Genomic DNA, 16,296 nt, shown 5'->3' on the forward strand with positions numbered 1-16,296 from the left:
TCATTTTTAAGATTGTTACCTACTTCCTTTGTTTTTGCATTGAGGTATAATTTACATACTATAAAATTCACCCATTTTCAAGTGTGTAGTTCCATGAGTTTCAATAAATTAAAACTACCAGGAAACCATCACCACTATCTAGTTTTTTAATATTTCTATAACCACAAAAGGTTTCTTGTAGTCAGTTCCACTCCTATCTCCGGCTACTCTGAGTATATCAGAGTCTGTTTATCCATTCACTAGTTGAAGGACAGCTGGGTTTTCCAGTTTGGGGCTATTATGAATATTGCTGATATGAACATTTATGTATGTCTTTCTATGGATAAGGACATATGTTTTCATTTATTTCATATAGAAACCTAAGAGTCATGGTAAGTGTGTGTTTAACTTTTTAAGAAATTGCCAAACTGTTTTCCAAAGAGATTGTCCTATTTTACATTTCTTCCCGCAGTGTAAGAGGGCTCCAGCGTCTCCACATTCTCCCCAATATTTGGTATTGTCTGTCTTTTTAATCATAGCTATCCTGGTGGGTGTGGAGTGGATTTTCATCATAGGTTTAATTTGCATTTCCCTAATAACTTTTTATTTGCCTATTTGCCATTTGTGTAATTTCTTTGATGATGTACTTATTCAAGTCTTCTCCCAATTTCCTTTTTGGGGAGTTGTTTGGCTTACTTCCGTTTTTGATAGCTCTGCCAAACTATGGCTGTGACAAGGTAACTCACATCAGAAGTTTGAAGGTTCAGGTAAAGGGGAGGCATGGGGACAAAATGAAGGAAAAACATCCATGGGACATTTCTGTTCACAAAACTCTCTCTTCCCTATGAAGACTAGCTTACTCAAAGTAATAGTATCAATTGTCCTGAGGAAGGAAGCAAAGTCTACAGCTCTGCTAACACAGGAAGACAGTGCCAGCCCCAGGTAGCTCAAGAAGATCATTCCTACTTATAATCTAAAGGACCATTTCTTCTTATAATATTTCATTCTTATAGTCTTTCTATTGGTAATTAATGGTCAGTGACTGATTAGCGCAATTCTGATCATCTGTAGGGGCTGTCCTATTATTCTCTAAAATCTTTCAAACTCTAATATTCCATAACTTTATGAGGCCTGGGAATGGCTGACCAATGTGTTAAGAATGAGCCAGAATGCCTTTAGTCACTGTCCCTCTTTCCCATACACTGCCCCACAACTGTTTCTGTGTACAGTTCCTTGCTTACCTCTTCAAAGGTATGTTCCACATCTTCAATCAACTGGCCGCGGCTGTAGTCATAGCCGTCTACCCCGTTTACTTCATAGTCTCCTCTCCAATAATCCCCATAGTCCTCATAATCTGTTTGTTTTTTTTTTTTTAAAGAGAAAGGGAAGAACATAAGGGAAAGAAAGAGAGAAAGCACAATATACATAGATTAGCCTTGCTGGGAGGTTAAAAGAAATTTAAAGGCTTATCACATTTTTATTGTAATAAACATCAACTCAAAGGGATGCAAACGAATAATAACACTAAGTAATCTCTGTTTAAGCACTTGCTCTGTGCCAGGAGTTTAAATGTATTATTTTATTTAATAAGCACAAGAACCATACAAGATTGTCATTATTATAACTCCCACTGTGCAGAGTAACAGCCTATGTTTATTTTTAAATAAATTTTATTGCGTATATTTAAGGTGTACAACATGATGTTATGAGATACTTATATAATAAAATGGTTACTATAGTAGAACAAATTAACATATCCATCATCTCACATAGTTAAGCATTATCCCCCCATGGAAGAGCAGCTAAAATCTACTCATTTTGCAAAAATCCTGAATACAAAACATTATTACTAATTACAGTCCTTATGTTGCACATTAGATCTTTAGACTTGTTCATACTGCATATTTGCTACTTAGTATCCTTTAACCCACTTCTCCCCATATCCCACCCCGCTCCACCTCACCCCTGGTAATCACTATTACTCTTTCTCTGTATATTTGATTTTTTTGTAGAATCCACTTTTGAGTGAGATGATGCCATATTTTTCTTTTTATGTCTGGATTATTTCACTTAGCATAATGTCCTCCAGGTCTATCCATGTTGAGGCAAATGACAGGATATCCTCTTTTTTAAGGCTGAATAATATTCCATTCCATATACGTACCACAGTTTCTTTATTCATTCATCCCTTGACAAACACTTAGGTTGTTTCCCTATCTTGGCTATTGAGAATAATGCTGCAGTGAACATGGCAGTGTAGATATCCTTATTAAGTGGTAATTTCATCTAATTTAGGTATATACCCAGAAGAGGGATTGCTGGATCATATGGTAATTCTATTTTTAATTTATTTAGGAATCCTCATACTATTTTTCCATAACAGCTTCACCAATTTATATTCCCACCAACAACCTGTGCTTAGAGTGGTTAAATCTTACTTGTCCAAGATCACACAGCTGGTAAGCCAAAGAAGCACACTCCTAGTCTCTTAACTCTGGGTGTGTACTCTCTTGATACATCAGTTTGTATCTTTAGCTTTAAAAATATGACTGGATCTCTAAGTTTTTAAATTCTTCTTTTGTTCAGGGCCTTTTATTTTTAGATCAGACCCAACTCATCTTAGACTTTGCCACAGTGAACCTGTGTTTGTTTGCAAATTATATGTATCAATAGCATGTTTCTGTGTGCTTCCTTTAGTATTTCACCACCAGGAAACACAAGCTTCTGTTAGGATATTAGCTAATAAAGTTTGTAAACATAATTTAATAATTTTTATTTTTACATTCACATTGGCAATTAATGATCAGGAAGATGAGGAGAGAAATAAATATTTGGATGAAAGGACATGCAGGATATTGTTTTAAAAATGGTGATAAGCTATTGTCTCCAGCTTGCCTAAGGCTTAAGAATATTGAATTTAAGTGGCAGTGAAAGAAATTTTAAAACAAATGCGGGAAAAAATTCTTCAACCTCAGTGGGCAGTAAATCATCAAAGCACAATGTGAATCATGATTCCATGACTTCAGCTCACTATTCAGGGAAGAGAGTAAGTTAAGAGATATGGAAATTCCTTCCTATGTTAAGATTTTTTATGACCACATAATTTGAGATATAATTACAACTGCAGAAAATAATACATTTCCAGCCTAAATTAATCTGATTTTTTTTTTCTTTCTGGGGTATCGCCCTAAGGTAGACATACAAATGACCTTTGAAAGTGAACTGTGGGGGCTTTAGACAACAGACAGTGACTCTGTCTTTCATCCTGAGAAATGGGATCCCCTCCTTAATCCCCAGACTCCTTCAGGAACTTTTAGGGGCCTGAGATCTTCCTAGATTACTTATAATTCATAATTCCTCGATAATTTATTTTAGGCCTTGTAGTTGAGTCTCATTCTTGAGCTTCTTGAATTGTAGAATGCCAGTGCACCTTTTCTTTTTCCCCAGTAATTTCTTTTGAAAACAGGTAATCTGAATTGTTCAGGAAATGATTGTTAATGGAGGGGTGTCCCTGATATCAAACGGCAGGCTTGGTAATGCAGAAGAAATAGCCCCGCGGCCACACAGAGAGCTTCAGGACCGCTACAGATCAGCAAACTTACAATTTGCTCTTGCCATCTCATTTTTCAAGACCACATACTCTTCATATAATGGCCTCAGCTGCTTGCCGACCTCAGATCTCCAGCTTTCCCAAGCCCAGAGCCTCTCACTGTAGTCTAAACTGTTTGCCATTATTTCATTCAAACCTGTTATCCCAAAGCACACAAAGACAAGAAAAGATGCATTTGTAAAAATTTTATTTGTAAAGAATTACATGAACTTTAAAGAATTAAAAGGTTGGCAGACATCAGGTCATGAAGTGGTTAAATAAAATCTCATGATTCATTCATTTCCTTGCCCTTATAGTTCCAAAATATGTCTGCAGAGAAAATAAACCACTGAAATAACTTGCTTATTGACTTGATTAAATTAAGTAAATATGATACAATTTACAAGAAAGTTTTACTAAAAGTTAAAAGAGCATCTATGTGTTGAAGCACACATATCTGCAATCATTTATAAAACTTGGGAGAAAAGTAAATTTCATAATCACTACTCAAAATTAGTAGCCTACCTGGTTCAAGTAATAAGCATTCCTGTGGATTATTTGGGTTACAAACTTTTCCAGTACTGTAGATGGTGCTCATTGTATTTAGAATTGTGTTCAACTGCAAATTTAAGATAATAAACAATGTTAACAATGGAAATTTTGCTGAAGAGAATGCTAATATAAAGATATCCTTTAGGCCACATGATTTTTTGATTACTCAAAATACAGCAATTTACTTCTTTGCCATGTATCTTTCTGCACGTAGAGAAGGAATAGCCCAGTTAAATTTCCCCACTGTCAACTAGCACAAAGTGCTATAAGCACATAATAAATATATATGGAGTAATTGAAATAACCAGATCTACCAAAACCCAAAGAATTTTTCTTATCTACACATACACAGAGAAGTGCATTTTTTGTTTCATTCAGCATTTATTGAACCTGTAATATGTCCTACACTCTGACAATTCTGAAATGAACAAGTCAAAGACCATAAAGTCATAGGACAGTGAGGCAGCCATGAAATCAATAACTATTAATACATAACAGAATGACAAGTGCTATAACTGTCACCAAAAAGTGATGCAGTAGTATAGGAGCAGGGAGAAATTAATAACTAATAACCTGGAGATTCAAGAATGGGTCCAAAAAGAAGGGAAGATAAGAGCTGTGTCTTGGAGAAGAAGTAGGCATTGGTCATGTAGAGAAGGGAGGTAGAGGGAAGAGTCTAAAAGATGGAAGGAGGTTGGAAAAGACCAAGCATTCCCAGGGGACAGTGAGATGTTGAATGAAACTGGAGCAATGGTGTTCATTAGGGAAAATGAAAGACATGAGAATGGAGAGATAAGCAGGGGCCAGATCACGAGGGACCATCTATGCCACATTAAAGTTTTTAAACTTTACCCTGCAGATAAAGTGAAGGTGATAGAGTGAAGCAGTGCTACTCCAGGTGTAATCCGTGGACCAGTGCAAGTGAGCAAATAGTTCGTTTCCATTCTGTGATAAGTACAGGAATTAAGAGAATAAAAGTTTATAAACTTTGGAAAACAATTTGATATTTCCATGACATCTAATCATGTAATCAATGAACTTAAGCAAGTATTGATCTGCAATGTATTGGAAATAAAGGAATAAAGGAGGGAGAAAGGAAAGATGGGAGGGAGGAGAGAAGGAGGGAAGGAGGAAGAGAAGGAAGGAAGGAAGGAAGGAAGGAAGGAAGGGAGGAAAGAAGGAAGGAAATGGTTCTCTCCCTCAGATTGATTTAAGAAGCACTGGATTAAAGGATATGTTTCTCCTTCTCCTATTTCCCTTTGGTTCTGCCTTGAGAGTCATCCTAAAACATGAAATAGATCCTATGTTTAAAACTTCCACACGATCCCATAGTCCAAAGGAATAAACCTAAATTCCTTACCATGGCACAAAACCCCTCATGGTCTCTCTCTACCTCTTCTTCAATCTCCACTGCTTCCTCTCCATCGAATCTAAGCACCCTTGAGTCCCTCCTCTTCCCAAACACTTTAAGCTCTTACATGCATTTCAGTGGTTTTCGGTCCTGGCTGTACATTAGAATTATCTGGGGATTTTTAAAAAAATAGAATTTCTAGGTTCCACCTAGACTAGACCAGGCTGTCTATATGCGAATGGGCAAGGTTTCTCATAGTGTCCTTGCTGGGGGAAAAAATGGAGAAACATAGAATGGATAAGGTAAAGTGGATTGATAATTAGTTGGATAATTGGACCCAAAGAATGCAGAAAAATAAATGTTAACTTGTAGAAAGATACATTTCACATGGTTTTATCTTTGCCTTTTTGATGCACTTTTATTTTTATATTCACAGATTAGAACATACAAAGTTCCAGAGGACAAGCAACTGAGAAAGAAGACTTTCTTTTTAAATAGCTAAATATTTTAGATTAAAAATATTTCAATAGGCTATATCAGAGGTCTGCAAACTGTGTTCTGCAGGCCAAATCCTGTCTGCTGCCTGTTTTTGTAAAGTTTTATTTGAACACAGCCATACTTGTTCATTTATATATTAGCTACAGCTGATTTCCTGATACAACAGCACAGTTGACTAGTTGCAACACAGACAATACCTAAATACACAAAACCTAAAATATTTACTGTCATCTGTTCCTTTACAGAAAAAATAGTTTGCTGTTGACATTGTGGACAAGATCATTCTTTGTTGTTGGGGGCCAACCCATGCATTGTGAAATGTTCTGCAGCATCCCTACCCACTAGATGTCAACAGTATCCCCATTTGTGGCAACCAAAAACGTCTCCAGACATTGTCAAATATCCCCGGAGGGCTAAATCACCCCCAATTGAGAACCATTGACATAAACTAACTATATTCTTCAGGCCGCCTGATCCTTCAGGAAGGTGACCTAACACTAGGGGGTGTCCATACACACCACAGTGCCAGGGACAATCTCAGTTTAACTCTGTGTTTGAATATAATTATTACCAGTGTCTTTCACTCTCAGAAAGATTCCAGTTTGAATAATAAATTATATGGACACCTTACCTAGGCATAGAGAGAGCTTTTTCTAACATCAGCATTACTATTTTTTCAAATAAAGGCAGCTGCTGTGGGTGATATTAATGTTTAATATTTCCCAAATATTTCAACTCTTGGGATCAATGCTAAAATGTTCACAAACGTACCCGTTTGCTCTTGTCTTCTGAGAGCACTGAAGACCCATTTTGCTGAAGAGCCTGCAGCTGAAGCTTGATTGTGAGATTCTGAATTTCTTGTAGTGGATACATTTGGGCAAGTGTGGACTGTTCTTTTAAAAAGGCAGACCATTTGTCCCCAGCATTATTCTGAAATGACATAAAAGAAAATTGAAGTTGGAATGGCATTGCTTGAAGAGATAGAACAGAAGATATAGTTGAAAGAATATCTGGTGAAACATTTAATATTTCCTGAGTGATTTAGTCCTCTACTCTGCTGAAGGTCAACGTTTAGGTTAAGAGTGACCAGGCCACTTTTGACCACTCTCTCTCTCTCTCTCTCTGGCCTATTGCCTGGTTTTCCCAAGGGTCCTGTCCCCAGAACTGGAAATGAATTCTCACAGATAATTCACATTGTGGGGCCCTGGAATTTATAGCCTTAGTGCTGTGACATAGATGAGTTGGCCAAGAATTCAAAGATGAGTGCTCTAAAAAGAGAATCCAGTAAAGCTCAGAGTGGACTTAATGAGAATACAGCCCCCTAATAACAATGGAAACCATAAGAAATGAGAACCGGTTCACAGTAACCTCCTAGCTGCCATGACTTAGCCCAGGGATTTTGATCTTAAGTTAGGATTCCCAATAAAGGCTTCCCAGAAAATGGCCATTGGTAGCTATGGTGATTTTCTACCAGCAAAAGAAATCATCAAGCAAGTGATGATGCCAGGACACATTTCCCCTCCTCCTGAATCTTGAACATCAGTTGGAAAGTGGACTTCTCCAAACTACTCTAGTGTAGTCTTTTCTCAATGTACAAATTCATTTCCATTTACCAAAGACAAAAATGAGCAACTACTTGGTATATTGTACTGCTCTAGACCACACAAAAGAGATAACGTGTGAGGAAAGTGAGAATTCCGCTCCTGGACTCAAGTACCTTAGCCTCTCTGAGCCACAGTTGTCTTATCTGCAAAATGAAAGTAATAATAGGACTTACCTCCAAGGACTGTTGTAAGGATTCGAAGAAGTAACAAAAAAATGAAATGCTTACAAGAGTGCCTAACACATCCTAATCATTCAACAAATGTTAGTTATTTTATTATTTATTTTTTATTATTATGTTGTTTTATTTTATATTTTGTTATGTTTTATTTTATATTTTGTTATGTATAGGGGAAAAATCGTTGTCCTTAGATTGCTTTCAATTTTATCAGACAGATAAGATATGCATTATAAACGTTTCATTAATGAAACATAAGAGTATATAATAATGTATAAATTATGAGTGGGCCAAGCAGTTTCTGTTACAAGAAAGAGGAAATTCATGCAGGTGACTATATTTGGCCAAGCCCTCATGCAGAAGTTGCAACTTAAGACAGACCTGAAAGTAGGTAGGAGTCAGATGAGTAGAGAATACTTTGCAAAATAATTTACCTCATTTGATTTTCTTAACAACACTATGAGGTAGAAAATCACTCTCTCTCCTTTTTTGTACATACAGAAAGGGGCTGAAAGAAATAAACAGTGGAGCTGGCTATCAGCCACCAGCATTTGATCCTGGCCCTGTGGCAGACAGACTCTAAGAATGCTCCCATGATCTCTGCCTTTGGTGGTCACACCCTTGTGTGATCCCCTCCCCATAAGTATGAGCAGACCTGTGATTTACTTTCAACCAATAGCATACAACACAGGTGGCAGGATGTTCATGTTTATGTTATGCAAGATTTTAACTTTAATCTTGATAGAAGACTCTCTCCTTTGCTGGCTTGTTGCAGCAAGATGCCACGTTGTGAGCTACCCTATGGAAAAGGCCACATGGCAAATAATTAAAGACGGCCTCTGAGTTATTGCATTGGCTTGGAAGCAGATCCATCCCCAGTCAAGCCTCAGAAGAGACCATAGCTCTAGCCAGCACCTTGAATGCAACCATATGAGACTTAGAAGCAGAAGATCCAGCTGAACTGTGCCTGGACTCCTAGCCCACAGATACTGTGGGATAATAAATATGTGTTGTTTTAATCTGCTAAGCTTGTGGTAACTTTTTACACAATAGATAACTAGTACAGCTCCCACAGGTAGAACTTCAGGCATGATTGCACTTTCCAGGCCAAGGAATTTCACTTTTACCCTCTGAGAATTAGGCAGTCACTGAGGGTTTTGACTACACATGTGACATGATGGAAATGGTGCGCAGAGGTGGCAGTAATGAGCCACACAAGAGATAGAGAAAATAGTGGCAGTGAAAATGGAAAATAGGCTGTGTGTGGTGGTTCATGCCTATAATCCCAGCACTTTGGGAGGTTGAGGTGGGAAGATCGCTTGAGCCCAGAAGTTTGAGACAAGCCTGGGCAACAAGGCGAGACCCCATCTCTGCAAATAATACAAAAACTAGCCAGGTGTGGTGGCTCGCACCTGTAGTCCCAGCTACTCAGGAGGCTGAGGTGGGAAGATTGCCTGAGCTTGGGGAAGTCGAGGCGCAGTAAGCCATGATTGTGCCACTGCACTCCAGCCTGAATGACAGAATGAGAATCTGTCTCAAAAAAAAAAAAAAAAAAAAAGAAGGCAATTTCTTTCTTTACTGAACACTCACAACCTCTCAGAAACTGCTTTTTGATTAATCTTCACAACAACCTTGTGAGGGAGTTGTTATTGTCTCAACTTTACAAATAAGGGAAATGAGGCACACAGCAGGTAACTTTCCCTAGGTCACACAGCTAGAAATTAGAAGAACCAGGGCATCAACCCAGTGTTTACTTCCGAAGCTAATGCTCTCAACTATTATCCTATAGGTTGTATTTGACACATTCTAGTCTTCTCTCTAACATGCAGGAGTGAGAAGAAGTGAGCTATGGGAAGAGGAGTTTGGTCTGCAGCACAGACTCATCTGTGCAACCCACCTGACTCACTTCTCAATCCCTACCTGGCTTCACCCAATCCAGATGATTTACTGTGAAGCAAAATTTCTGGTAAAACTTTCATACCAAATTATAGGAATAATTTTACTCTCAATCTACAGGAAATAACTCACAACCTCCCAAAGGCCTCAGTCTTAGAACATTGTTTATCATACTACATGTAGGAATTTTGAGGCTATCCAATTTTATTTTATTTATCACTACCATCCTACGTGTGTTATAATTATATCACCAAAAAAATCACTTTGTGTTGCCTTGCATTTTGGCCCCTGAAGAGGTATTATTCCTTGCCAAGTTATTCTTTTAATATTATTTACAATTTATTCCGTATCCTTACCCTAGGGCTCCCAAGCCTAAATAAAACAGACAGCTTAGCAGTTATGCAAAGAATCAGTCAGTTCATGCATACCTATCAGATAATTTAGTGGTTGATAGCTATATTTAGGCTGAATGATGAATGGAATGAAGCATATATAGCAGCTTACATAGCCCCAGGCTTGAAAGGAACCATTACAGATAAAATTGGTGGCATTCCACACTACCTCTGGACAAAGGCAGGAGAGAAGCAACTAAAACTGTAACAGTTTCTGTAGCCATACAAGGGAGTTTTGGGAGTAAGGCACACATTGTTTGAGATAATCACAAGAAATTAAAACACTCTCTAAACCCCATCTATAACTGCAATGGATAGCATATTCCCAACTTGAGAGAGATCCTTTGTAATTTCAATGACTGTAGGCGTAAAATCCTAAATTATATTTTAAAGCATTCAAAAACATACTCTGCTCTTTTTGGCCCTAACTATATGCATAAATTAAATATGTGATTTATCAGGCCATAGGTCTGGCGGTCTTTACCCAACTTGTGATAATTGTATTTAAACTATTAAAATCCTTTTGTAAGAAGTTGTTTGAGATTTAAAATATTGACAACTTATTTTCTGTTTTTCTATAGCTCACTATCACCTAAACCAGGCTATATACTTTTAGTAACCTCTAAACCATTTCTTCCCCTGTAGGTGTGAGAGTTCCATGAAGACAGAAAATGAAAAACTGAATGGAATCTTTAGCATCTATCCAGTACCTTGGAGCCCAAAAATCTCCCAGGAAAACTTTCACCCTTGGCTCCCATATGCTGGCTCAATTTCCAGATAGAGCTGTCAAAACCACATCGGGTTCAAAGACAAAAGCTGCCTTGGTTACTTTCTAAATATACCCAGGTACTTGCATATTAAAAAAAAAAAAGTCTTCCATTTAACAAAATAGGTAATGTAAATTATAAGAATGTGAATTCCATAACTCAAGCTTAGGATTTAAGAAATTATTTTTTCTTTATTTTAGATTGGGGGTTTAATATTTTAACATTTAAAATTTTTAATCTGTATGAACATTTTTATTTTTTCCTAACTTTGTCTCATGGGAAAAAAAAGTGCTTGCCCCTGAATTTTATTTTATGTGCTGCACAGTGATCTTCCCCGACTTGTACCTGTGTGTAGGTGTTCGTGTGTATTAAGGGGCATGGGACAGACTCATTAGAGACAGGGATGAAATTTCCTTGGGTATATACAGAATAGCAGTTTAGAACTACCCTGCTCTGAGTTCACTGTGACTCTATCCCTGGAGACAGGAATAGGTTCAGAAATGGGGCATGCCCAAGACCCTAGGGGCCCTGGCAGCAGGGGGGCTGAAGAAGCTCTAGAGACCACACAAAGAGTAAGTGTGGTAGGCTAGGTGCAGTGGCTCATGCCTGCCATCCCAGCACTTTGGGAGCCTGAGGCAAGAGGATCGCTTGAGCCCAGGAGTTCAAGACCAGCCTGGGAGACAAAGTGAGATCTCATCTCTACAAAAAAAATGTTAAATGATGCGGGAGGATCATTTGAGCCCAGGAGGTCAAGCTGCAATGAATCATGATCATGCCACTCCATTCCAGCCTGGGCAACAGAGTGAGACCCTTCAAAAAAAAAAAAAAAGTATAGGCCTCATGCTGTCTCCTCACGGCTTCTGATAACTCACCAAGAAATAGCTACAACGTGTCCTTGCTTTTGTTTTTTGGCCAGGAATTGCTTGATCCTGAAAGTCTTGTAACCAAACATGATGAGAAATGGAGTCAACCACACATACCACAATGGCAGAGAAAGGGAGAGAGCTTTGGAAACCTGTTTTAACCAAGCTTTTTTTTCCATATCTCTATCTGATGGACCTCTCCACACTTCTACATCAGCAGCTTTATGACACTATACTGATCAAGTTTTGATGCCTTCTATTATTTTGAGGTATATTCTCACAGCTTGACATAAGGATCACCACTTAAAGATACTGTTTTGGGATCTGTGAGAGAAGAAATTCCTAAATCCTTGCACTTGTTAAAGCATCTGGCTTTCCCATAGCATTCTGATATTTGTCAGAACTGGTTTAATCATAGTTTTTTTGTTGTTTGTTTTTGTTTTTGTTTTGGAGGGCTCTGCCTGGATTCTGTGACCTTTTGAAGTCCCTTGGAGGTCTGTGACAAAGAGGAAAGGAATTCCCAAGTCCAGCCTCACCCAAGCCCTGATTAGCTTAATTACTAGTTCTTTCACTAAGCCTCCAGCTGCATTTTTCAGTTAATATATCATTTGTAGAGAATCTTTAGATATTCCTATTGATATTGTAGGCTAAAGGAAATTATTAACTCAATAACTTATGGCATTTCCATGAAATGCTTTGAAATCCTGACTGTGATGAGAATTATGGTGGTAACTTTATAAAGAATATTCACTTGTTTCCAAGCATCTGGATTGACACCAGTGAATTATTTTGTAACGATTTTCTGAATGAACCCCAGGGTCAATCAAGTTTAGTTATCTGGGACTCCAAAATCAGGCATATGGAGGCAAACATCTAATCTCACAACTCAGAGCATTTTTTTGATTTCCCTTTTCAGTTTCATGGGCAGTAATCTAATCTTTAAGAGGCAACAAATAGCCCAATAGAGCCATGAGAACTCACCATGTTTTGGACATTCTCTTCAGTAATATTGGTGTTATAATTCCAAGAAGCAAGTGAACTTTGATAGAACAGGTCTTCGGCTTCATGGTTAAACTTGTCCAAAAATGTCCTGGCCTGTTCCTCAATGGTGGACTGAGCAGCAGTTACAGCAACAAGGCTGAGAAGGAGCCAGGAAGAGCCTGACATCGTCCCCTGTGAGCCAAGATCACATCCACTGAATGACTTTCCCTAGACTAAAACCTCCTCATGAGATTTTCTCTCTTATCAGCCTTTGAACTTGGGTTGGGCACTGAGCAGGAAAGACCAAAAAAAGAAAAAGAAGAAGAACACAGTAAACAATCTGCTGAGCCAATATAAAGTTCATCCTGGAGAGGACAGATATGTAACAGATTTTAGAATAATTTTTTAAAGTACATCAAATAAGAAAACGTTATTCTTTAATCCTAGAGAACCTTACCTCTCCTGTCACTTTATGGCCAAATCAAAACTGGTACTTTTGGTTAATATTTTCCTAGAAAGCTGTTAAAGATACACGGAAAATGTTATAATTTTACAGTGACCAAAGAGGTCTAGAATTAGGGATCATGAAGATAATGTTGGTGTTTGTATGGTTTTCAGACAATTTCATTAATAGTTTTCTCTCATTTATTTTTATTTCAAGATCATATTCCCAGAAACTCTCTACTTGGGTAACATTTTCCCTTCCAAATACATGACTTTGCCCTTGTCTTTATGGAATTATATTTCTGATCAGTTTTCTTTTTCTTTTTTTTTTTTTTTGAGACTGAGTCTCGGTCTGTCGCCCAGGCTGGAGCACAGTGGCGCAATCTCAGCTCACTGCAAGCTCTGCCTCCCAGGTTCACGCCATTCTCCTGCCTCAGCCTCCCGAGTAGCTGGGACTACAGGCGCCTGCCACCACGCCCAGCCAATTTTTTGTATTTTTAGTAGAGACGGGGTTTCACCGTGTTAGCCAGGATAGTCTCGATCTCCTGACCTCCTGATCCGCCCAAATTAGCCTCCCAAAGTGCTGGGATTACAGGCGTGAGCCACCGTGCCTAGCCATTTCCGATCAGTTTTAATTTCCATGGCCATTTTTTAAAATTATGACTACTCTCCACTCCACAGGTCAACTCTCCTGATCTGCCTTTGCAAAACTTAAAAAGGCTCATTTCCTATTTCTCACGCTGGTTCTGTGGCTGACTGCTTTGAGTGCCTCCTTCTCTTTCACTTACCTATTCAAAACTCAGTCAAGGTCACGTGGAAGTAAGAAAGCCCCCACATGGTATGAAATCCAAAGAGTGTCTATGTCAACTCCTGATCCTCTCTAGCCATGGGATCACAACATAGAATTCAAAGAGATTTTAGTGGTTATCTTGTCAAATTTCAGAAGCGAGCTCAGTGTCCTCACTGCCAGAGTGTATGTATGAGTGCCACAGATCAAAGAGAGAAGCACTTTAAATGGCAGGGTTCAAGGGCCTACTTGACGATGATTGTGAAACTTTGACACAGAGAAAATATTTCTTCACCTAGAAAAACAAGTCTTCCAGGTTCAGGTGACATTGCAATAATCAAGCCTTTAAAAAAATGTCCGCTGCTTTTCCTTATTCCAAAGTTGTGTATATTATTGTAGAATAGGAAAAAAACAATTATAAGTAACTATTTAAAGTGCTTTGTGTTATAATATCTCATTTGAGCATCACAAGAAACCTATAGGCAAATATTTTCTCACCATTTTATGAATTATGAAACTAAGTTTAAGTAAATTGCTATACCTCACTCAGCTAACAAATGATGGAATCAGAACATGGATCTATGTACTCTGATTCTAGAGTATAGGCTCTTAACTAACTTGTAGTCAACAGTCTAAAAGCAATAGTGGAGGCATAGATAAAATGTGACAGAGGGCCTTGTGCCTCAGTGAAGATGATAGATTTAGTTACACTGCATCAAAAAGAGGTGGACTCTTACTTCCCTTGATGTGAATCAAAATATACTCTCCTTTTAAGAAATAAAGCAGTTCACAAATATAAGTAATAATAATAAAGAATTTTAAATGAAAGTGAGATGAGGGTAAAAAAAAAAAATCAGTGCAGAAATTTCAGAAAGGCTCCTCTCACATTCCAGGAAGCCTAGATCCACTCACTCCTTGCACACATTAGGAGAAAAAACAGGCAAGAAAGAGGACAGCACACGAGTATCTGAAGAAAAAGTTGAAATGTTACTGTAATAAAAGTGGAAATAAATTTCTACACAGGTAAGTTCCTAAATGAAACACGTGGGTTTAGTGGAAAAAATGGGAGTAGTCCAAATTCAATTTGCTGAAGCAGAAAATACGATTAACTTGATCAAACTAAAACGGAGAAAGCAAATATAAAATCTGAAAGCTAAGAATAAATGAACAAGGAGCCTGGGACAGCAGTGAGGCAGGAAAATGCTAGAAGCCAAGAAACTTTGAGAAGCAAGAGAAAAGGGAGAATTGTCTACAGTGATTCTGTAGAAAAACTAGCCCAGAATGGCCAACTGCAAGCACTGACTGAATTATTGGAATTTTTGTTCACACTTTTTTGAGAAGATGTCAATGGTCTGATAGTTCCCCAGAAGCGTTCTCTCTGAGCCCATTCCGAGAATGGAAAGAATTCACTGAAGATTCGGGGGATGAGACCCAGAAAAACAATTGGTCTAAAGGAATGTATTGTCTTTGAGAAAAACTGGAGAATCAGAAAAAATTAGAAGACCAAAGATGCAGGAAAGATGTTCTGTGTTTCAAAAAGATTGGGGGAGGGGGTGGATTTCATAACGGTAAAGGGAAGTTTGACTTTAACACCTAGTAAAGCTATAAAGTAAATTTTTTTTTTTTTTTGAGACGGAGTCTCGCTTTGTCTCCCAGGCTGGAGTGCAGTGGCGCGATCTCTGCTCACTGCAACCTCTGCCTCCCGGGTTCATGCCATTCTCCTGCCTCGGCCTCCTGAGTAGCTGAGACTACAGGCGCCCGCCACCATGCCCAGCTAATATTTTTGTATTTTTAGTAGAGACGGGGTTTCACTGTGTTAGCCAGGATGGTCTCGATCTTCTGACCTCGTGATCCGCCCGCCTCGGCCTCCCAAAGTGCTGGGATTACAGGCGTGAGCCACCGCACCCGGCCTAAAGTAAAATTTTTAGAATGCGATTTGCACTTGGAAAAATATATCTCTGGTCCATTAGGAATTCACTAGGAATAAGTCAGATGCTGCCTGCCCTATCTCCTCTCTGATAGAATATAATAGTAAAAAAATATATCCAAAGACATAGTGCATCTTCCTTTTCAATAAGGGATTTAACAAAATGTAAAATGCTATGACTAGATCCAAATGTCCCCTGAAACAATCACACAGTACAAGATTAGACAGTCCTCTGATAAACAACAATTCATGTCCAAAACAACAAAAATCTTGCTTCAATCATTGTTTATTGACTATCTACTATATGCCAAACACTATTCCAGATATTGAACATAAGCTAATAAATATTGTATTATGTGAGGTGAGAATAGAGGGAAGACAAAAATAGTTAGTGATAAATGCCATGACTTATAATAAGCAAGAAATGGAGGATAGAGAATTATGGGGTGGGGAGAGGGATTTTCTATAAGGAGGGCCTCTCTAAGAAGGT

The 16,296-nt window shown here is 38.2% G+C and overlaps 1 protein-coding gene across 1 annotated transcript in view; it reads right to left on the bottom strand.

Moving 5' to 3' along the window:
• ACE2 (angiotensin I converting enzyme 2) overlaps positions 1 to 14,080 on the bottom strand; it is a 45,135-nt gene extending 31,055 nt beyond the window's left edge. The window contains exons 1-6 of the mRNA XM_003261084.3: positions 13,881 to 14,080; positions 12,649 to 12,937; positions 6,741 to 6,899; positions 4,094 to 4,187; positions 3,582 to 3,725; positions 1,221 to 1,333 (exon numbers count right to left, since the gene is read on the bottom strand). Of these exons, the coding sequence (XP_003261132.2) occupies positions 1,221 to 1,333; positions 3,582 to 3,725; positions 4,094 to 4,187; positions 6,741 to 6,899; positions 12,649 to 12,834 (696 nt within the window). The 5' untranslated portion in view covers positions 12,835 to 12,937; positions 13,881 to 14,080. The remainder of the gene's footprint in view (positions 1 to 1,220; positions 1,334 to 3,581; positions 3,726 to 4,093; positions 4,188 to 6,740; positions 6,900 to 12,648; positions 12,938 to 13,880) is intronic.
• Positions 14,081 to 16,296: the final 2,216 nt, after the last annotated feature.

This window comes from Nomascus leucogenys, chromosome X, assembly GCF_006542625.1.
Source record: "Nomascus leucogenys isolate Asia chromosome X, Asia_NLE_v1, whole genome shotgun sequence".
NCBI lineage: Eukaryota > Metazoa > Chordata > Mammalia > Primates > Hylobatidae > Nomascus > Nomascus leucogenys.